Source organism: Aulostomus chinensis, chromosome 18 (assembly GCF_037954235.1).
Source record: "Aulostomus chinensis isolate RoL2024-O1b breed Wild chromosome 18, RoL_Achi_v1.0, whole genome shotgun sequence".
Taxonomy (NCBI): Eukaryota; Metazoa; Chordata; class Actinopteri; order Syngnathiformes; family Aulostomidae; genus Aulostomus; species Aulostomus chinensis.
Genome location: NC_141337.1, coordinates 15,714,612 through 15,736,263, shown reverse-complemented (window position 1 = coordinate 15,736,263; position 21,652 = coordinate 15,714,612). Strand labels below are relative to the sequence as shown.

The window sequence follows — 21,652 nt, the reverse complement described above, 5'->3', positions numbered from 1 at the left end:
TTCTTCTGTGACGATTGGTGACGGACGTGACTACCAGCCAATGAGATTCTGATTCTAGCAATTAAGCCCGCCCTGCTTCTGCCCATGTGGCCAATTACTTCTAACTTTCAGCGTAAAGGGAGGGATGAAGCGTACAACACTGTAGCTTGCGTTGTATATATCTCGACGTCGGCAAGTAGGAAAAATAGTTAGCTAAGCTTAGCTTCACAGATGGTCGAAAGATATGTCAGCGGCATATCGTAGTGTTTAATAGTTTCAACAGTACCATTATTCATAAAATTGGTAACAGTATTCTTTACAGCATATACAGGTAGTCATCTTTTACGGTTAAACAGGACGTTTCCCTCGAGTTTCTGTGTATTAATGGAGGAGAAGAAGGAAGACGGAGACTCGGAGATACAGGAACACGGACCCGAGCACTGGTTCTCAAAATGGGAGCGGCAGTGTTTGGCCGAGGCAGAGCAGAGGGAGCCGAGCGAGGAGGAGGCCGACAACGACCAGGATAAACTGTGGCATCTCTTTCAGAACTCCGCCACTGCTGTGGCACAATTATACAAAGGTTAAAACCACCGCCTTCCGTGTGCTTGTCTGTTATTGTCACTACATTATCCCCATGGATTGTTGGTTAGCAATTGGGCTATCGTTACTTACATAGGGTTATAACTAGCGTTTGCGTCATATAGATAGAATGCTAACTAGCTAGTTAGCACGTAACTTGCCGGGTAACCTTTACAGCTGATTTTGCAATGCTAAATTTATCGAGCTTGTGTGGGCTTCTGGCAAAGATGAAGTATGAGTCAGTTGTTATACGTCGGCTTCGGCTATAGAACAACCTTCTGTAGATTGACACACAAATTTACAGTAGCTTAAATTCACATGAATATATTTGTCAATAAACTAGCTGGTTGACACCAAGTTAGACGGTCGCGGTTAGCTAGCGTAACGTTAGCCAGGCTAGTTACAAAATGGCGATGGTAACAACAATCGTATCTACGCGACATTCCCAGATGACAGTTTCTTGAACGCTGTCAATGTTACCACCTGGTAAAGCGGACGCTGTTGGATGTGCCTATGGCCCACAGATTGTTAATTAGCATAGGACTGCTCACTTGCTTTTAAACGCCCGGTCTGCTGCTGAGTGAGCACTTTGTGAAACAACGTGTAGCCAGCGTTATAATCACAAAATGGCGAGGATATTATTGGTTCGCTGTGGAAAAATTGGTTTGTCTTCACTCTGCCGTGACTGTATGTTCTCCGTTATTAACTTTGAACCCAAATGTGCAGAGTTCGACTTGTTAAGGCCGACCATGGTTGACATAACTTTATGTTTGGCTTTGCTGTGCAACTTTACTGCTGAGAGGGCAGTTAAGTTGGTGTGTCGGTGCTTTCTTGCTAAATAAGCCGCTGCCAAGCTGGCCATCTAGCGCTGGCTGACAGTTATTTTTATGTCAAAGTCTGTGTCTGCAATTGTAGATGCAAGACAAAATGGCGAATGAAAATGATCTTCATCTCGACCCTATAATCACCAAGCTGTTCTGCCTCTCTGATGTTTTGCTGCTCTCTGGTCACATTAATCTTCCTTTATTAGGGCTTTTTGTTTCCAGATTATGTCGGTATGCTATTAAATAAAAAACATGATAATTTCCTCTTTCTCTAACAGACAGAGTATGTCATCAGCAGAGCCTCTCATTATGGGTGCCATTTCAGAACGCTGCTACAGCAGTGACCAATCTTTACAAAGGTAACCACATCCCTCTCCTCTATATCTTTGTTTTCCAGCTGGATTTATTGATTCATCACATTATACACATGGTTGTTCCATGCTTCTTTCCATCAGTTTGAGCTGAAGACACGTAGATGTGTTTTTATTGACATTAAACCTCTTATCAGCATCATATTGATCAGTCTGCCCCTGCAGGGCTTCGAGGCTTTTGTGTGTCACTGAAAGACATGCTCATTGTGAGGTTAATAAACAGACTACTGTCCCAAAGTTTCCCATAACGACCATGTCATGAATTCACCAGTGGAACAGAGGCTGTTTGTAGTAGCAAGACTGGGATTGAACTGAACTCTAGAGTTTGGCAGTCCAAAAAAATGGGCAGAATATATATTCTGTGGTAGATTATGCAGTAAATGGTGAGTAGCTGGCACCATCTGGTAGTAAACATTTTAAATCTATTTTCACAAATGATTTCCGAAATATCAGACACAAACACACTCACTGTTAACATGTTAGACTTTTTGCATGGTTCTGGAAAACAGGATAGTGATGATTGTGGGGTTTTTTTTTTGTTTTGTTTTGTCTTTTTGGCTTTTAACCATGGCAGAGAGTGTGGAGGCCCATCAGAGAAGCTTCGACCGAGGCATCCAGATAGGCCACCAACGACGTAATAAGGTTGGTCTCATTCTGCTTTCATTCAGCTTAGTTTAGGACCATTGATATAATTTTTCTTTTACATTTCGGAAAATGTCATATTAGAACCAGAATTCTATCACAATAAACCTTTTTTCAACCTGATCCCTTTGACATTGTATTGTAGGACATGTTGGCCTGGGTCAAAAAGCGCCGGAGAACCATCCGTAGGGAAGATCTTATCAGCTTTCTGTGTGGAAAAGCACCACCGCACAGGAGTAGCAGGGCCAATCCAAGACTAGCTATGGTGGCTCCCAGCCGGGCTAATTCGCCAGCCGAGACCGTCTCATCTGTAGAAGCAGACCTCCAGCCCTTCAGAGAGGCCATAGCACTGCACGGTAAGAACAGCTTATGGCAGTCATTCTAGCTGCCATCACAAACTCGATTTACAACCCACAACGGAGCTACAAAGTCAGTGGAGCTACTGGTCCTCAGTGTCATTGTCAAGGCTTATTATTATTATTATTATCATTGTTATTATTATTAAATATGTCTTTATATATGCAGAGTGTCAGACCCCGTGGCTCCTGTTTAGGTGCGAAAGAACTATGACATGATTGTGAGACGTGGTTGCTCATGAGGTCTAACAGAAATAAGAGCTTGAACTGAAATACTATACAGGTCCAGTGTGAAGTCAATCTGTTATTGTAGTCTTTCATGAGATTTTCAGTCAGACACACGGTACCTCAAGTAATGAACTACAGAATCTGTGACTGTGAGAAGGCTTGTTGTCCTTCTGTGGAGCTCTGCTGCATGTGGCCGAGAGATAAGAGCATGTTGAACATGGGAGTGTTTTCAGTATTGGCCAATGGTGAACAAGGATTTGACTCTGTTGGCCCCTCATGTGTATGAGTGTGTTTTTCTGTGAGAATGTCTCACTGAACCAAATGCAGAGTGTTGTTGTTTTTTTTTCTTCAATGGTTTGAATGCAGTTTTCAAATATGCAGATGGCGTGTTTCTTTATGCAGTTCAGTTACATCAGATTGGTATTTCTTGAGCTCTGTCAGTGCACTTGAAATAAATGTTGTCTCATTTTTAAAGGGTCATTTTAGGGTGTAGCTGAGGGTAGGGTGGATTATGTCTGGTATTTCGTGGTTTAGGTTACAGAAATGCAAGTTCAGTCTGAGTCAGAGGGTTTCACGGTATCTCATTTCTCTGTTATCAGATCCCATCTGATACGTTTGCTTTTTACCACCAATGTTTGTGTGTGTTGGGTCTTACAAGGCTTGTCACGACAACTCTTTTGGCTGGACGATCACGTATTGGCATTATAATATGAGTACATATTTTCAAGGAGCAGTGGACTTTAAAGTTCAAGTATTTAGACGTTGGAATGTGAATGAAAGAATGCTTTTGCAGACTGAAGCACTGTTGTAAGCATGTCTGGGGTACATATCTGGTCTTAAACACGTGTTGTGTAATGTATGATAGAGCGTACCTTTGGAGTCCTATTTGAACTTGACAACATATATGTTGTAGCAGAGTAAAAGTTGTCTGTTTAACCTTCAGAATTTCATCTGGAAGTGTGGGAGATGTGTGTTTTCTGGCACAGTGTATTGATTCCCTGGCAAAAATGTGCAGCTGTTTTTGGATTATATAGTAAAATAGCAAGACTTTAGCTGTATGGCCTGTTATGTTTAGCTTTTCATTGCCTCTCTTGTAAATCAACATACCAGCACATTCATGGCAGGTTTGACTTAAACCCAAAATGTATCCCACACCGGTGTTGTGGAATGTGACTTTAGAACCAAGTACATTTGGGCTCTTTAAAACTCATACTGAACCCCCCCCCCCAAAAAAAAAATCCTAGTAATTAAAATTGCTAATTGCCTTGAGTGACCTTAAACTTGGCTGTTTCTGTCTGCTCTTGTGTTGAGGAGCTGCTTGAAGATGTATGATACGATAATGCATTATAATGGAGAAAGTCCTATGAAAACGCAGTAGAAAGATCTTGTCTGTATGAATTGTGATATGTCGCTAGAGCATCCATGTATGTCCACTTATGTCCAGCAAAGACATTGTGTTCATTTTAGTGAAGAACTGTGTGTAAGGTGTTAGCAGTGGGTTCAAATGAGACAAAGCAGGAACTGAGAACTCTCAGGACCAGGCCAGTGAAACGCCACTAATGCTCCAACACGCAAGACCAGACTCACTCATGATGTGGTTTTGTCACTTCAGTGTTCAGCAGTCGTACTGTAGCTGCAGATATTGAGGGCCTATTTATTTTTGTTCAGCATTCACTTTGGCACATGACGTGTGTGTGTGTGTGTGTGTGTGTTTGTGTCATTGCTGCTTCAAATGTTTTTCCGTGACAAGCATTCTAACAATGCTCTTCTCAAGCAGCCTCAACCCCCCCCCCCCACCCCCCACCCCCTGAAATCTAAAATGGGGACAGGAAATGAAACAAAACCCAGCGCCAGTGACGTTGACCAATGATGCTACATCATGGTTCAGGTCAAGGAGCTTTGTACGTGGTCATGCGTCCATCAATCTTGAAACGCTATTAAAAGATTCGAAAAGCTTGTCAGTAATGTTGTAACTGCTACTAAACCATAGTGTGTGTCGCACCTTGTGAACATAAATCTAATTCTGTTGTTTCTATTCTCTCTGCAGGTCTGAGTGGAGCCATGGCGAGCATCAGTGTACGCTCTGGTGCTCCAGGGTCTCCCACACACGTGAGTGGGAGCAGCAGTAATGGAGGTGGTGCTGGTGGAGGGGGCTCCTCCGGCTCTGGGACAGTGTGCCGCAGTCGGCGTAACGGGCTCCAGGACGTCGACCTGAACACTTTCATCTCAGAGGAGATGGCACTGCATCTGGACTCTACAGGCTCCGCCTCTGCCGGGGGAGGAGGAACCAGGAAACGAAACTCCACCCAGTGTAGTGATGTCATCACAGACTCCCCTACTCACAAACGCAACAGGATGATCTGATCTGCTGCCTGCTTATGTGTGAGGGGGGTTGGGGGTGGGGGGGAGGTCCTTCCAAGCCAAGGCGAGGAGAGGGGGGATGGATGGGCGGACTTACGTGAGACCGACGTGCAGATGAACGTGCAGATCCCTGGCTGGGCGGATGAATCTGGGCTGGAAATGAAAACAGGGAATGGAGGCTGGAAGTTCAGTGTGATCCAATATCAGATGGATTCTGCTCTTTGTCTCCTTTTCCTATGCTAGTACTTCAAATCACTGCTCTGCAATCAGGTGTGTGTGTGTGTGTGTGTGTGTGTGTGTGTGTGCGTGTGTGTGCGTGCGTGCGTGCGAGTGTGTTTGAGAGAGAGACTGGGCAGCCCATTGACACCAACACACCCTTCATCAGACATGGCTGCCCTGGAGAGGAGACGGCAACAGGAAGTCATCAACTCATTCTGGGATGCAGACAGTTCTGAAACGGGTGAAAATGCACTGTGCTGCTTTACAAATAAAAGCCACTTGATCCTTGATGACACATTTGTGCCCTTGCCCCCTCCCATCCCACTCGGCCCTCACCCACTCATCCTCACCCACCACCTTAATAAGGAAGTGAGGGCCATGATAAAATCACGTGATGCATGGAATTGCTCTCCAACTCCGTGGGAGACTCTGTCAAGACAACCCACCGATTCTTTGTTACTTCATGGTTGCAACTCTGGGCGGAGCTGAGTCACCCAGCTGGAGTACATCTGCGGTGTCACCCGGCCTCAGCTTCTCTGGTTACCATGTCAACAGCCTAACCACCGATACCAGGCACTTGATGTGTTGCACCTTGTTCTCTGCTAACTCTTCTGCTTCGTTTTTAGTTCTTCAACCACCAGTGTTAAAGTTCTAGGTTTGTCGCCACTGTTTACAGCAGTGATAGCCAAATTAATTTCTTTCTCCACCTTTTTGTTGTTGTACTTGTTGAAGATAATGGAAAATAATTATTTTTGTGTATTCAGCTTCTCAAACAGCCCATTTGCTGACTGCGCCCCCCCCCCCCTTCCCCTAGTCTTACTACGAAAGCAGCTGCTGTTTTATGTGATTGTGTGACTATATTCTGATGAGTTGCGATCAGGAGTTTTTGCACTTCGATTTTTTTTTTCCACCTCTGACTCATGCAAACAAATCGGCTCTTCCATTGATTCCCAGTTGTAGCCTTGCCCAGCTCCCATCAGGCCCTCTCGAGGCCACGTCACACATTTACCGCTCGGTGCTTAGAGGAATGAAACACGGGGGCTCTTTTCACGCTCAAAGAACCCTTCCCTGTACGACAAGTGGACGATAAATGGTGCTGTATGGAGGGGGGGAAAAAAGCATAAATGTGTTCGCAAAAAGGTAGCGTTTCCCACACCAGCCGGTGGAAAACTGGCAACTGTCACTTTGTGTTGGGACTCTGTCGTCTTATTCTGAAAGGGGCGTGTGCATTAAAAAAGAAGGTTGCTTTTTATTTTCTATTTTTTTTTTTTTTTTTTTATTGGTACAGGATGATGCAACTCTGGGCCCGTTTCATTCTTGAAATGGTTTGTTGCCTTCCTTTCCTCTGTAAGGAAGCAGAGGAGGAGATGCTGACATCACACCAGTCGTAAACGTTGCTATATTTAAGGAAATGCAAAGAGCTACGTTACAGATTATTTTAGGATGTCGACGAATACGAAGATCTCGTTTGGGCACAAGTGTACAAAGAAACATGTTTCACGTTAGCATAAGATGCTAACAGTAATGACAAATGTGAATTGATCAGCCGTGACGTCAGTGTGTCCTCCTCTAATTCCTCACCCCCGCCCTTACCCGCACATTTTACAACCCTGGACATGAGTGTTCTAAAGTTGTATGAAGCATGCCAGTTTTTAATTTATGTTACATTTTTGGTCACGGATTTCTTTTTTTTTTTTCATTTTAGGTTGGCTGTTAATATTCCCACATGATCGCTGGCTAGTCGTGAAAGAAATTAACCACGCAGACGTTCTGCATTTAGCGGCTTATTTTTTTGCATTCAAATTAAGCCACTGAATGAGACTGAAAACTTATTGGGGAAGTGTGAGAGTTTGTGACGGCTTGTGAATGAGGATCAACAAGTAATCATTGGTTCGGGTCTTAAAAATGTACATTTTTACAAACAAACAAACAAACAAACAAACAAACAAAAAGGAACAATGTGTTGTAAATTCAGGCAAGTCCACGCAGCCTCTCTGGTAGAGTGAATAATGTATCATAGGAAGGATTCTTTTATTTTAAAAATAGGAATTCGCCCTATAAATCAAAACAGTCTGCTTTTTTTTTTAACATGACGGGATCTCCTGCAGGGTGAGCTCACCCAACAGGCTCTTGTCTCATTAAATCACAGGAATGTGTTTTTGAATATTTTCAGCTCTTTCTCTCGACACGTCACACACTTCGCAGCGGCAGTGGGTAGCATTTTTGACTAAAACCAAATGGTGTTTTTGTTGTTGTTTTTTAATTTTTATTTTTTTTGCTACAAATGAGTAGTTACACCCTCCCAGAGTCTCACAACACCTCATTCAAAGGGAAGATTGAGTGGCTCGTCTGCAGACCGGAAAAATTAATTTAAATTCAACACAAGGACGAGTTGTTCTAGGTTGTGACTTAAGAGTCTGCTTTGCGCCGTCTTCCAATGCCAGTGTTGTGACCTGCAGGTTATACTCGCTGTCTTGCCCCCCCTCCCTTTGCCCCTCGAGCCAGTCACCGGCTTTCATCCACAGCGTTTCTAAAGGCGGACTCATGCCACATTTCTCTGGAGCCAACACTATTATCAGCTGTTTCTCAATACTTATTTGTTTAAAAAGTAATAAATGGCTAATCTATATACTTAACATTTAATTGTTGGTATGATATATGTGGTTCACACTGTAAAAAGAAATAAAACCATTGAGTTGAAATCACATGGATTGTTTCATTGAAGTGTATTTGACTCATTTTGGGGGGGACCTTTTTGAGTTTAGGGGTCCTGAGCTGAGAAGTCGGAGAGCAACAGCCAGCGATCACCAAAACAACCCTGTCCCTCCCAAATGGCTCCTATCATTCACAGCTGTTTTTCATCCATTCAAAAAGCTTCAATCACAGATTAGAAACTTAATCTGAGGAGATTAACACGAGCAGCTAAATGAAGACGATTGTTGTTCAGGCTGCAGAAACACAAAAACTGGACAGTTGATGTGGTGGATTTGTATTTTTAAAGAAACATATTAATGGACCACCTCATGTGATCCCAGAGTGATGCATTTTAGTGAACTTCCCATTTTTCTCAATGGGTTTGGACAGATTTCTTGAAACCTTCATTTTTTTTTTTTTTTCTCAGAACAGCACAAAATCAAAAATCTCAGAATCTTACAAAGCTGCATCTTCATGACACACTTCACCAACAAATGGAAACCACAATGTTCAGGGTGTGGAGCTCTAGAGAAGTGAAGTTTGTTTAAATCAATGCATTTAAAAAAAAAGTACGAAAGTCCTGCAGAACCCTAATCTGAACTGTAGTTCAAACACTGGGTTTTGTGCTTACAGTTGTGAGAAAAGGCTGAAAGGTTTTAACTTTGGCCCCTCTCAGTTTTCATTAAGCGATGGTGAAAAAGTGTAAATGAGAAGAACATTCCGCCACGCTGTCAATCAAATTCAACAAGGGATTCAGCAGTCAGGTCTCTTATGTAGCCGTCCCTCTGCTGCGACAGTGTCCATTTTGATAGGAACCGTTAGCACCCTGTGACCTCTGACCTGGCTTCTACTGGTTTCATCACATCCTTCAATGCAGTCTTGAGGTGTTACGGCTGTGACACTCGTGCTTTAATAGTCTTCAGCCTTTCCGTCTATCGTTACTCATCACAACACAAAATGTGTTTTTGGGAATGTTTGAGTTTTGTTATGACATCTAAAACTTGAGTCTAACTGGGAGAAAATTATTTATGCAAAACGTGTCTTTAGTGTGTTAAGTGCTTTCGCAATTCATTCTCCCAGAAAAGACAGGCTGGGGGTCAGCGTTTCTTTTAGGAAGTAGTCCCTTGACTGACCACTAGATGGTGCCAGAGGAATGCTTCTACTGAGCAATGAGGTCATTCAAACTAAAATAAGAATTCTTTAGAGTAATAATAAACCAAAGAAAATATGACAGAGCTCAATATTGGATTTATTTGCTGTATTTTTAGAGATGTTGGCTGTAAGTTCCGACAATGACGGAGGCAGACGGATTATCCTGCGCGCGTGCGCACGCACACACACACACACACACACACACACACACACACATCCAAACAGTATTAAATTAACTTTCTAAGAGAAGGCAGACAAACACATTCTTCAAGCCTGAAACTAAAATGACACATACAAAACCAACACAATGGCTTCTTCATTGAACAAGCCTCCTCTTCACCTGGATGAGGATGTCAACAAGCCAACAAGCTAAAGAGCAACGCTGGTTGCAGGGGTTTTGGTCCGAGGTTGTCCACTTTCAACAAACAGCCCCCCACACACGTGAGAGGCTTCCTCAGCAGCTGACTGGAGGTCCTGGACTTTCAAACAAATTAGAAAATCGGAGCGTGAATATGAAAAACCTTAAATATTAAAGGTTTTGAGAGTAGTCAGGGATCATTTTTAGGATTTCTTAAGACTGAAAAAACCTGCGTGGGCTCTTAACAAGACCTCATGTTAAAGACAAGTCTTCAAGTCCATTTCGGTCCGATGAATGACCCCCCCCCCCCGACCTTGAAAGTGAGAAGGTGATGATGAAGGTTCGGAGGTGGGGCTCAGATCTGGCTGAGGGGCAAGAACTTCTGGTAGTAGCTTTTGGTTACATCAATCATCAGGTCCTGCGTACACTCAGGGAGCTCCCCTGAAAACAGACCTGAGACAGAGAGAGAAGGTGATCTAAACCAAAGCAACAAGGGAGGAGCAGGTGAGGTGTGTGTGTGTGTGTGTGTGCGTAAGGCCAACCTGGGCATCCAGAGAAGACGGTAAAAGGAGGCACCACGGTCTCAGGGGGAAGGACGGTGTTGTCTAAGATCTTGCAGCAGTCTTTGAGAACACAGCGGCGACCCTGCAGTGACACGCCACCGTGAGCATGACAGAACTTACAAAGACAACACAGTGGATCTTTTTATTGTCAGTAGAAACTATTTCGAATAAATCTGTCGGTAGGATGAATGTACCATGAAAAATACGACGAAACATAATGAAATTAGGTTGTGTTGTTTACTGGGATCATTGTCAACCGAATTAAGAGCCAAAAATGTTGAGTATCTTGATGTCTGCACCGGCATCTGCCTGCTGCTGTGAGGATTAGTGCGTATGGGAGGATGGACTCAACTCGCTAGGAACCTTCTTAGATTTAAAATAAAACACAGACTCTTTAAAAACACACACAGGACTCGGATCTGTAAATTGCTGAGCTTCGTTTTTGTTAAAAATGACGTACGTTGTTCCAAACCAAAAAAAAACAAATCGAAACAACTCCGGATCGCTGAGATTTACCTCCATCATCACGAGAGGCATCGGAAGGTGTGGTCTCTCTGACAGTGTAACCGTAAAACTCTCACTGAATTTCCTTTTTGGGATCCAAGACATAGAACAGAAACTCTACTTTCTCCACCAATTCCCAAATCTACAACTAAAATAACAAGCGAAATGTTTTACTCTTCAGCAAACACTTTTTATTCAACCAGATATGAAGTTCAGTCGTGAACTTGAGTGGCCCCTCTAGATATTGCTGTTGTTGTCGTCGTCAAGACCACCCACACTGAGACAAAGTCATGACCGAGACTTGTGGTCAACATCCCGACTAAGGCAGGGTGAGACTGAGTCGAGACTGAGACAGGGGCAGGGTTAGATGGAGGGCACAACCTGGGGAAAGGTCACAATTTAACCCTAAACAATGATAAAGTATAATCCAGTCTCAGTTCATTGATCGTCTCTGCAGGTCTGTGTGTGTTCAGATGAACTCATCCTGCTGCTGGCAGTCTGCTGGAGCCGCTCTCTCCATGACCATCATGTGACTGTTTCACCACAGACACTGGGACTGTTTATACCCTCTCTCACCGTGATGTCCTCTTTCTTTTCTATCTGTTCGCCTGTGTGTGTGTGTGTGCGCGCGCGCGCGCGTGCGTGTATTCCTCCAACTCACTATGACGCAGTTCTTGCCGATGTGGACGTAGGAACCGATCTGTGCCGCGTTCACCACACAGTCCTCCTCGATGAAGACGTGGTCTCCGATGTGCAGCGGGAAAAACGCCACTCTGAGGCAGAGAGATGGACGGTCGTTCCGGGAGTTGCTTTGATTCACTCGCATCACAAACTGAAGCTCTTCAGATTTTAAAACTTCAGAAGTTTTTCGTCTCCGTGTCATTGCAATGACCAGTCGTTATAATTTTCTCTTGATTGAGAACTTAATTTACACACTTCATGATAGACACAAGTGCTAAATTCAGCTTTACAAGCAACATTGATTAGTGGCTTGGAGACTGGCTATGAACTGGAGTTCAGCTCTACCTCCTCAGGTTATTCAGAAAGCTCCTCAGGTTTTAAAATGCTTTTATGAATGTACCAGTTTGCTCTTTAAAAAGTCAGTTTCTTGTCGTGATTTCTGTTTAATTTCACATAAAAATGATTACATTTTTATCATATAGTGAAGGGAAAAAAGATACTTTACCCTTTGCTGAATTTTTTGAACGGTGGTCGAATGACGCTCCGGCTTTTAACAACACAGTGTCTCCCAACCCTGACGTTAGCCAGGTCCCCCCTGATGATGCAGTCATTCATGACAATAGTCTGGAGGGGACAAACACACACACACACACACACACACACACACACACACACACACATTAATACAGATATGTCACACGCTAAGTCCCGCTGAACTGAGCGACTCTACCGCTCCTTACTTTGCCATTGAGGACGATGTTTTGACTCCCGCACAACACGGACTGCCTGCTCACTTTGTTGCCAGAAGCCTGAGATGAAAGGAGATCGTGTGTAAATACGAGTTACTGATTTGACTGTGTATTCAAGAGCAGAATGAATCCAACGCACAACGCCCAGTTCAGCTTTCAGTTAGCCGTGCACCCACTAGCTAACAACAGCTTGAAATCATCCACGTTGTCTCACCGTCTCAATGTACTCGGCTTTGTTGTATAGGATTTCTGACAACTCCATGGCTGGCAATTTAGTAAAATATTTACAACAGAGATGCTAATACAGCAACAAGAACGAGTCGCTTTGCGCTTTTCTGCTTCTCTTCTTCCACCGTCCGATGATCAGACTATACGAGTTGAATCACATATAATCGATCGTTTCGTTCCACTAAGTTGGAAATGTCCTTAAAGAGTTGTTTTATTTGAAATAGTCATCATTATTTGCACAGTTTATCGTGTCTGTAAAGGATTATTCCGCTCTCTGCAGTTATTTGGCAAAGAAAGTTATTTGAATGTCATTGTTATTAAACAGATTACGTTTCCGTAAAACGATTCGGTAATTGATTGATCATTCCTGATTTAAACCTTAGCCCGTTGCTTTTCTCAAGATTTTTTTCCTTTTGTGCAAAGTGTTTTAATATTTGTTTTTTTTTGGGGGGGGGGGTTGGCTATTCGTGAAAATATTTGAAATCCAACATAAAATGAAAGCAAAACAAGACTAAAAACTGTCTGAGTTGTGCGCATGCGTGCCGCGGAGCCCTTGACCCTGTTTCTTCTTCGCGTCGCACGCTGTGTAGCCGCACTTCGCTCCGTCATGGCGTCCCGTGTCCTGCAGCAGTGCGTCCGCTCGTTCGTTCGGCCCTCGCTGAGGCTTTTCTCCGGTAACTTGGCAGTGAGAATCGCCGCCGCCCCGACAACAGCCACCCTTCGACACCTGTCCGTCGCTGCAGACAGCCGGAGGTCGCGGTGGCTCGGACAAAACCGGGTGAGTCTCTGGTAACATTGAGCTGTTTTGGCCTAGCGTTCCCCGCCGTGACCTACTGACGTCTTTCAAACCTGACATGCTAACATAGCATCTGGAAGTTTACCGTGCCTGGAAAGCGAGGTATTTTATCAGGAGTGAGAACATCATCTCGTGACGTTTTGTCCAAAGAGAAAGTATGACGTGATGTGGTTATATACGTGATTACACAACGGCCATGTTTGGCTTATTAGCTAATTTAGCTAGTTAGTAAAGTTACAGAGATGGGTTACACACTTGGTTACTGGCGCTCTCTCACCTGTGACACCCGGCGACTTCTAACACTTTAACAGTGCCGAATGATTGTAAGCCTCTTTATCAGTGAAACTTGACGGTGTTAAGGGTTACGACTGCAGGGAAGCATTGTAGCCTGTTTTTTCGTAGATGCTAGCAAGCAGGATCGTTAATGTGTTGTTATGTTGCCCACTGGGAAAGTCTTTAATACATTTCAAGTTTGCAGTTAATGGGCCAGACTGTTGTTTTTAGCACTATACACACTATAACACCGTATTATAACAAATAGCACGGTACCATGTAGCTGACCAAACCAATACAATCAGCCCCCCTCAATCGGAATCCGTCGCAGTTTACAGTTGATGATGAAGAAGAAACTGAAAACTGGATCTCAGTCATTTGGACGTCTAATGCAAACCGTACATTAACAGTTGATATGTCATTGGCTTTATCAGTCCACTGAGCTCCACCAGCTTTGTGAAGTCTCTTCTTCTTTATATCAGGAAATGTGTGATTTATGAGTGTTTCTTAATGTTGGTTTTAAATCACAATGTTGTGTTTCCCTGTGCATTTAAATGTGAATATCAGATCAACTTGTCTTTCACAGATAATATTACATAAATAGTTATTGGCTCTCTGCAAATCAGTTAAATTATTTGAAAAAAAAATCGTTGTGCATCACTAAGTCGGTTAACGTGCACTCTTAGAGCAAAATGTCAAGAAGCAGAAACAGTTCCCCTCCAGTGAGCCCCAGATACCTGTGCTCGGATGATTAGCACCCTCTCACACTTCCACGACATCGCCTGGTCTTCCTCTCTCCTCCCAGATCTCCTCAGGCGTGCTGTGCCGACAGTATGGGGACCTGCCCCCCCTCACTCTAGAGAGCATCAAAGACCGCGTCATGTACGTCCTCAAGCTCTACGACAAGATCAATCCAGAGAGGGTGAGTGGGAAGCTAAGAAACAAACCAAACAGTCAGCAGGAAGTGGAATCATCAAGAAGTATTGTGTGTTTACTGCCAGAGTATGAAGGAGATCAAACAGTACATTTGCTTATTGTATCCTGGACACCATGGTTATGTACTCGCGCATGTATCTTCTGTCGAGGCCCTCTGAAGTCTTATTACATCATCATACGCACTCAAAACTTTGAGTGGTTTGTATTTGTGAGGCTGGTGTGTTGAGCTGGAGCAAATCAGCACATTATTTTGCCAAATGTTTGCTGGTTCCAGGCTTTTAAATGGAAAGATCTGTTGCCTTTTTTCAACCCCCAAAAGAGAGGAATTGATCAGTGTTTGGGTTTTGGACCGTCAGCTCGATCTAAAGAACCAATTTGAACAAATCACTTACAGCTCTAGGAAACTGCGATGAGCCCTTTCAAAATTTCTTGACATTTCATTGACTGAATAATTCAGAGATAAATCGTGAAAATATAGTCAGATTAATGTGCGATGAAAAAGAACGCTAGTTGCAGTGCATACCCGTTGAAAGTGTGTGTGTGTGTGTGTGTGTGTGTGTTCGTGTTCATTCCATTCTGCTCCACAGTTGCAGACCTCCTCCCACTTCATGAAAGACCTGGGACTGGACAGCTTGGACCAGGTGGAGATCATTATGGCCATGGAGGATGAGTTTGGTGAGTTGCCACGGCAACCTGTGTGGTGTGGAAGCAGGTCAGGCGTGGGAGAGATGAGATGCTCAGACTGTTTCATTTGGAGGGAGGAGCTCAAGTATCGCTGGGAACTACATGAGAATGTGTCATTATTGGACTGTCAGCAGTCACACTTGACCCTGGTGATTAACGGCAGTCGTGATGAGTTGCTGTCACGCAACATTTAAAAGGTTGTATTGTCAATTCACGATTGAAAGCTTGGAGTCAAATATGACACGTCTCATATGATAGTGAGTTGTCTGGTCCTGGAAGAAACACCTGAGCTGAAATAGAAATAAACCTCAGCAAAATAAGCTGAACACGTGAGCAGAGTTTCTCTGGAAAGGCCATTATGGATTTGTCCTCATTATCACCATCAGTAGTTGCCGGGTAGCTTTTTTGGAAAATCGGTTTGGGTTTTAAAAGTGTATTCAGATTTATTTGGCTTGTCTTTTGAGCTGCGGGTGTGGGTGGGGCTACCTGGAGCATTGACCGAGCGTGTGCTCCTCTGCAGGCTTTGAGATTCCAGACGCTGAAGCGGAGAAGTTGATGACTCCTGAGGAGATCGTCCAGTACATCGCAGACAAGAAGGATGTTTATGAATAATCACGTGAGTCGTCCTCGTCCAGCCTGCCAAAATGACATCCCTTAATTTCGTCAGTGGTTTCTCACTGTCTCCATTGTATTGTCCTCTTCCTCCCAGTGTGCCCGCCCCTGCAGGAAGTTCTTGTCAGAGATGGACACCAAACTGTTTTCCACACCCTCCTCGCCGCCTCCTGTCCATCACAGCATCCTCGTGTTTGACTGTATTTAAATGAACATGTGCTTTGGGAGCGTGGAGATGAATCCATACTGAATATCACAGCGCTTGCGTTCTCCTCCAGCGCCCCCCTGTGGTTCCGATGTATAATTTGTCATGAATAGTTCAATAAAGACACATGCTGTAAGGTTCTGTGTCGCAGGTGTGGTCTTGGGATCTCATGACGCTGTCTTTTTTTTTTTTTTATTATCTTGCGTCCCATTTTGGGGGGTTTCGCCAGGTACTTTGACAGCACTACCATTCGTGGTCAGTGTGTAGCAGAGTTGCTCAGTAAATAATCACACGAGTTAGAGTGAAGCGCACATCTTCTCAGGAGGGATCGTTCTCCTCAAAGGTTTCCTGGATTTTTTTAAAGGCGGATCATAAATAAAAATCCCACCATCAGCAGTTTAAACGGGGATGTGATTGAGATCGTGTACGAGAAGAAACAGTTCATTTCTAGATTTTGTTTCCACTGGCAAAGTGGCCAACGCGTCAGGAGTAGTTTATTGTCACAGTCAAACACCAGCTGAGACGACGGGTGGGTTTCTCCCTGAATAGAAACATTACAAGTTACCTATTTTATTGTTTACCAGTGACGTTTCAGCAGAACATCAACGACTTGGCTTCAGTTTCTACTTTGCCGTGCTGAGTTTCAAATAAACTTGAAATGTATTATTTGTACCTTTTCTTCTTGTGTGTGTTTTGCACGGAATCGATCAGGTGCGACTTCATGCTGATTTTCAGGATCAGCTGATGGCGTTGATTGAAATCTGATAAAATATTAATTCTGCAATACACTTAAAAATGTGTGACATGTTAATAAGTACGCAGTGGTAAGTGGCAAGTGGCCGGGTTTTTAAGCTCATATTTGTTTATTTTCTGACAGTTCTCCCACCTATGAGGTTCTAGAGAGCTTCGGTAGCGGGAACACTCACAGTTGCTGTTCTGAACACTGACTTCTTAAAAACTGTGTGTGTGGACAGATGTTTGAAGTCACAACACTTTACAGATGTGTAGTCCAGACCAAAAGGCCGAGGGTCACTGTTAAGAGCTTAGGGAAATTATTTCAATTCAGTTCACTCTCAGAGGTCAAATAATTACCCCCCCCCCCCCCCCCCGAAAACTAAACCCATTATGGTTGCACGCCTCTGATGCGTCTGACCGTGACCTTCGCCTTCGCCCTCAAAGTCCCGGTGGATGTTTTAACTAAATTTGGAAACGTTCCCTTGGAAACAACCCTTTGAGTTTATAGAGTCTCAGTCGAGTCGCACGTTTTTAGCAAATTTGGGGAGAAGCACTGAAGACGACTCGCTTTAACGACAGAGTTGGACGGACATTTGAATAAAAAAAAAAAAACAATCTTGTTCCTGATCTTCTTCCATAAAAGCGTTGATGTTAATATTGTAAGTATCGACTATAAAGCTGCAGGTTCTTTGTGAGATAGTTGAAGTTGATTTAAATTCTTCTACCTCGTTTACAAGTTTCCTGGTGGAGGATCATCCATCCTCTATACTGCTCATCCGTTGAGGGTTGGGAGGGGAGGTTCACCTTGGACGAGTCCCCTGTCCATCACAGGGCCATCAGGGGCTCAGTATCTTGCTCAAGGATACTTTGACATGGGGAAGTGAGAATTGAACCAGCGACCCTTCGGTTGCCAGACAGCCACTCTACCTCTGAGCCACGCTGCCCCCTTGGGTGGGGAATATTGATAGGACCTTGTTCAGTGACTTGACTGCATGCTGTTTCACCAGTGACCAGACGGGGGTGCCAAAGAGTCCAGGAGACACTTGGTTATTGTTAGTATTTTATTGAGGGTTGTACCCAAGTTATACAGCTTTGTATGCTGGCTGAAGGGCCAGAGGTTACAAACAGTAATCAGTATACGAGTACAGCCAACAGAAGACCTACTACCTACTAACTCTACACCTTAGTACAGATTCTCTTAAGAGCACTAAAATTCAGAAAAATAAGGAGAAAAAAAAATACTGAACAAACCAAGCAACAAAGGAAGGAGAATAAAAAGATTAAATGAAACCAAACAGACAAACAGCATCAGAGGAGACATTCATATTAGAGCACACTGGAGTTGGTTTTCTATACCTTGTAATATCAGGCGACTTCGTTTCGTCAATTTTTATACCCAAACAAATAAAGATTGTCCTTCAAAAAGTGCAGTTTCCCCCCGAAGTTTAAGAGAAAATCCTTTGATGACCCGAGGAAGACGTTTGAAAATGGAGTTAACTTCCTGTGTGAGAGGAAGATTCCCTCTCCTTGATTATAGACACTGTACGTTTATATTCTCATATATATATAATATATATATAATGTATATATATACACACACACACATATATATATATACATACATACATACATATATATTATATATATACATATATATAATATATAGTTCCAACAGTCTCCCAAAGCAATGTGCATAATAGGTTTACAGGTGATCCAACTACACACCGTGGATTGATAGAATCTCTAGAAAAGACATTGTAGTTGTGTAAAATTTGCAGTTTTCACCGGCCTCGCGTCTCGCCGCTTATTGAGGAGGAGACAAGCTGTGAAAATAGACAAATGGACTTTTGCAAATCTTAAACCTGTCCTCCTCTCCTGCTACAACTGGCCCGACGGTTGCTAGGTAATAAAGGTTGTTTTTTTTTAAAACTTTATTATTAGTAGTAGTAGTACTAGTAGTACGATTCGACGATGGCACAACATGTTTGAGGAATATTATTGGGAATCCCATCTCAACTGTATTTTTTTTTTCATTTTTAAAAAAATTTTTAAATTTTTTTTTTTTTTAAACTTTTTGGGATTTTCAAAGAAAGCAAAAAAACCCGAGGTGGACATGGAAGCCTGGGTTCAACACTCCACTGCATAGTCTCTCTGAGCGACCCCCCCACCCCACCCCACCCCCCGCCCCCCACCCCCTGTAACCCGCCCACATCTTTGTGCTGGTTAGACTAAAGCTTTTCAGGGTTTGTGTGTATTCATACTAAATGTAAAATGACAACAAAGACAGCAGATTCTCACAGTTTGTGTTTTTCTTGTTTTTTTTTATTATCTCTTGGGTGTTTTTATGTGTGTAAAGTAAAAAATATAGATAGCCTTTTGATCGACAGTAGGAGCCATGTGGGTGTGTTGTGACATAATATAGCATTTGCTCACAGGATAGTTTAGTCAAGAGGAAAACAAAGAGTCACATTATTTTTCGCAACTATTAAAAGTAGTAGAGTATCACCTGCCAGCTTCCCTCTCCTCCCCGCTTCTCCCTCCCTCCCCCTCTCCTCTGGCCCTGTTGGGAAGCCCCTCGGCAGCCCTGGCGATTGTACATTGCTCATGGTGGTTTTCGCTCACTGAAAAGTTTTTCCTTACGTCATCCTTTTGCAAATGAGTTTTCTTCAAGCATTTTAACATTGTCCAGCTTTTTAAATAAGCACACACACACGCGCACACACACACACACACACACACACACGCACCTCCCACAAAAAAATCCCTTTCCTTCCCACTCCCGCCTCAATTTGGCATGATAATGTTTTCCAAACTCCCTCTCTCACACACACACACACACACTGAACAGTAGATGGGACCAGACTGCAACGCGGCCAGATGAATCCGTGAAGCTGAAGTATAATGGGGAGTGAGGGTGAGGTGGTCTACACTCGTTGCTCGTCCCTTCTCGAAACAGCTACTGATCAGGGATCAGCTGAGTCCCATCAATAGTAACAGATACTTGGACTAAATTGCTCCTAGATCAGTGCCGGGAAAGATCTATTACCAAAACCAGAATGAACAGAAAGGATTCCACCAAGAGGCCCTGACTTGTCAGTTCTGTGTCACCTCTCCTGGCGTTTGTCGACGGGGTCAGAGAGGGAGAACTGATCCTGGATAAGCCAGTGAAGAGGCGAGTGGAGCCCTTCATTTCCCTGAACCAGCCAATCACAAGTCACACCCCCCTACGCCTGAGTCACAACAGGTCGATATGAAACCTTGCCACATTTCAGTCAGACACCAGCCTATCCATGGCCGCCTGTCACCATGACAACCAGGTGTGGTCTAAACAGTAGTTCAATCATTAAATACAAAAACAACGAGCAGTGGTTGCTGAATGCGATTCTCCATGTTTGAAGGTGTCGGCCTGTTAAACCGTTTTGCTTTTGTTTTGTTTTTTTTCCTCTGCTACATTCTGGCTCAGCTCCTACAGCGAGGTGAACGGGGAAGAGGTAAACCTCGAGGGGGAGACGCCTCCCGCCTCCCACCCCCAACCTTAGTCTCACTGGAACCAACAGAGCACCATCTTCTGTAGTCTCTCTCACACACACACACACACACACACACACACACACACACACACACACACACACACACACACACTTGAGAATATGCAGACAGACACACACACACACTTACTTTACCCTGTCACAATACAATCACAGACACACCTTCACACTCTGACAGACCTGAAAATCCAAAACGACACCGCCGCCGTCACCAGCCACCTCGGCGTCGCTCTCCGCCCTCTCGGCCCCTCCTCTACATCCACCCAAGTGCAAAATCCAAGGCTCCTCAGTTCAACTTGTCAATTAAGTTAATCAAAAAAAAAAAGAAAAAAAGAACAAAACAACACACTTCAGATGTTCCACTTGATGACAATTGTTAAACAATAACACAAAATAAGAGATACACAGTTTAAGCAAAAGAGATGTGGAATTAAAGTAAACTAATCTTTTGTATATGATTGAATTATTTGGTAGAGAGCAGGTCAATACTGGCACACACCACAGTCAAGTCTGGCTAATACTCAAGGTTCTGCCTCACTACGTTGCCTCCAACGTGGTAAATATTCACGGCTAAACTGAAAACACAACAAAAGCCAACACTTGTAGTACTTCTGAAATAAAAACCTCTATTGGAGGGGAAAAAAACACACACACACACACACACACACCACAGTAATTATGCAATGAAGAAATTAAGGTCCATGGCTTTGCTAATGCTCACTTCTCATTCACCCACACACACACACACACACACACACACTCTCTGAAGCCCCCCCCCCCAAGAAAATTGTGCATCATAAACAATCGCTGCTAGACTCTTCACACATGGGTTTTTGTCGACAAACGCAACCGATGGATTTACATTCACTCAAACACCCCCGCCCCCTCCCTCCCTCCAGCGGTGGAAGTCACATCTTGCCAGTACAGAGCATCCTAACACACACACACGCACTAGATCAGAGAACTTCAGATGAGTACCCCCCCCCCACCCACCCGCCCCCCAAAAAAAGGAAAAATAAAATGAATAAACAGCACAACAATACAATCATATTCCATTTGTAAACAGGTAGAAGCCACTTGACTTGTTGTTGCATCTTCGGACACAATTAGGATCAAGGCAATGAAATGTGGACGACTTTTGCACTGTTAAAATATAATCTTCAACCAAAATCAGTGAGTTTTTTTCTTTCCTTTTTTTCTTCTTTTTTTTTTAAACACTATTTGTGGCAATGAGAGCAATTTCTTTTCTTTCTTTTTTTTAAAAAGTTGTACTTAATGAAACATTTAAAACATTTTAGTGAGACATGAGAGAGAAAAACAAGAACAAAGCGCCTCTCTGTAGGCCATGTGAGAGGCTACAGTATGCATAGATACA

General features: G+C 43.5%; 3 protein-coding genes across 3 annotated transcripts; 2 read left to right on the top strand and 1 right to left on the bottom strand.

Moving 5' to 3' along the window:
• Nucleotides 1-133: 133 nt before the first annotated feature.
• hapstr1a (HUWE1 associated protein modifying stress responses a) lies at nucleotides 134-5,374 on the top strand. The gene is made up of 5 exons (XM_086184804.1): nucleotides 134-559; nucleotides 1,661-1,741; nucleotides 2,328-2,395; nucleotides 2,541-2,751; nucleotides 5,027-5,374. The coding sequence occupies exons 1-5, from the start codon at nucleotides 364-366 to the stop codon at nucleotides 5,341-5,343; spliced, it is 873 nt and encodes a 290-aa protein (XP_086040930.1). The 5' UTR covers nucleotides 134-363; the 3' UTR covers nucleotides 5,344-5,374.
• Nucleotides 5,375-7,488: 2,114 nt separating this feature from the next.
• On the bottom strand, nucleotides 7,489-12,616 carry dctn5 (dynactin 5). The gene is made up of 6 exons (XM_086184805.1): nucleotides 12,475-12,616; nucleotides 12,252-12,320; nucleotides 12,017-12,135; nucleotides 11,492-11,603; nucleotides 10,306-10,408; nucleotides 7,489-10,216 (listed from the first exon to the last, which is right to left on the bottom strand). Exons 1-6 carry the CDS (start codon nucleotides 12,520-12,522, stop codon nucleotides 10,119-10,121), a joined length of 549 nt encoding a protein of 182 aa, XP_086040931.1. The 5' UTR covers nucleotides 12,523-12,616; the 3' UTR covers nucleotides 7,489-10,118.
• A 433-nt stretch (nucleotides 12,617-13,049) lies between these two features.
• On the top strand, nucleotides 13,050-16,131 carry ndufab1b (NADH:ubiquinone oxidoreductase subunit AB1b). Its single transcript, XM_086184555.1, has 5 exons — nucleotides 13,050-13,266; nucleotides 14,363-14,479; nucleotides 15,081-15,168; nucleotides 15,698-15,793; nucleotides 15,887-16,131. Exons 1-4 carry the CDS (start codon nucleotides 13,096-13,098, stop codon nucleotides 15,787-15,789), a joined length of 468 nt encoding a protein of 155 aa, XP_086040681.1. The 5' UTR covers nucleotides 13,050-13,095; the 3' UTR covers nucleotides 15,790-15,793; nucleotides 15,887-16,131.
• Nucleotides 16,132-21,652: the final 5,521 nt, after the last annotated feature.

What these genes read in the sequence shown, in the direction of transcription:
- hapstr1a (XM_086184804.1), top strand. Translation starts at nt 364, where the DNA reads ATGGAGGAGAAGAAGGAAGACGGAGACTCGGAGATACAGGAACACGGA. An exon ending in TGTGGCACAATTATACAAAG is followed by an intron (nt 560 to 1,660) that starts GTTAAAACCACC and finishes TTTCTCTAACAG; the next exon opens with ACAGAGTATGTCATCAGCAG. An exon ending in GCCACCAACGACGTAATAAG is followed by an intron (nt 2,396 to 2,540) that starts GTTGGTCTCATT and finishes ATTGTATTGTAG; the next exon opens with GACATGTTGGCCTGGGTCAA.
- dctn5 (XM_086184805.1), bottom strand. Translation starts at nt 12,522, where the DNA reads ATGGAGTTGTCAGAAATCCTATACAACAAAGCCGAGTACATTGAGACG. An exon ending in TTCAAAAAATTCAGCAAAGG is followed by an intron (nt 11,604 to 12,016) that starts GTAAAGTATCTT and finishes TCTCTGCCTCAG; the next exon opens with AGTGGCGTTTTTCCCGCTGC. An exon ending in TCGGCAAGAACTGCGTCATA is followed by an intron (nt 10,409 to 11,491) that starts GTGAGTTGGAGG and finishes GTGTCACTGCAG; the next exon opens with GGTCGCCGCTGTGTTCTCAA.
- ndufab1b (XM_086184555.1), top strand. Translation starts at nt 13,096, where the DNA reads ATGGCGTCCCGTGTCCTGCAGCAGTGCGTCCGCTCGTTCGTTCGGCCC. An exon ending in GGTGGCTCGGACAAAACCGG is followed by an intron (nt 13,267 to 14,362) that starts GTGAGTCTCTGG and finishes CTCTCCTCCCAG; the next exon opens with ATCTCCTCAGGCGTGCTGTG. An exon ending in GGCCATGGAGGATGAGTTTG is followed by an intron (nt 15,169 to 15,697) that starts GTGAGTTGCCAC and finishes GCTCCTCTGCAG; the next exon opens with GCTTTGAGATTCCAGACGCT.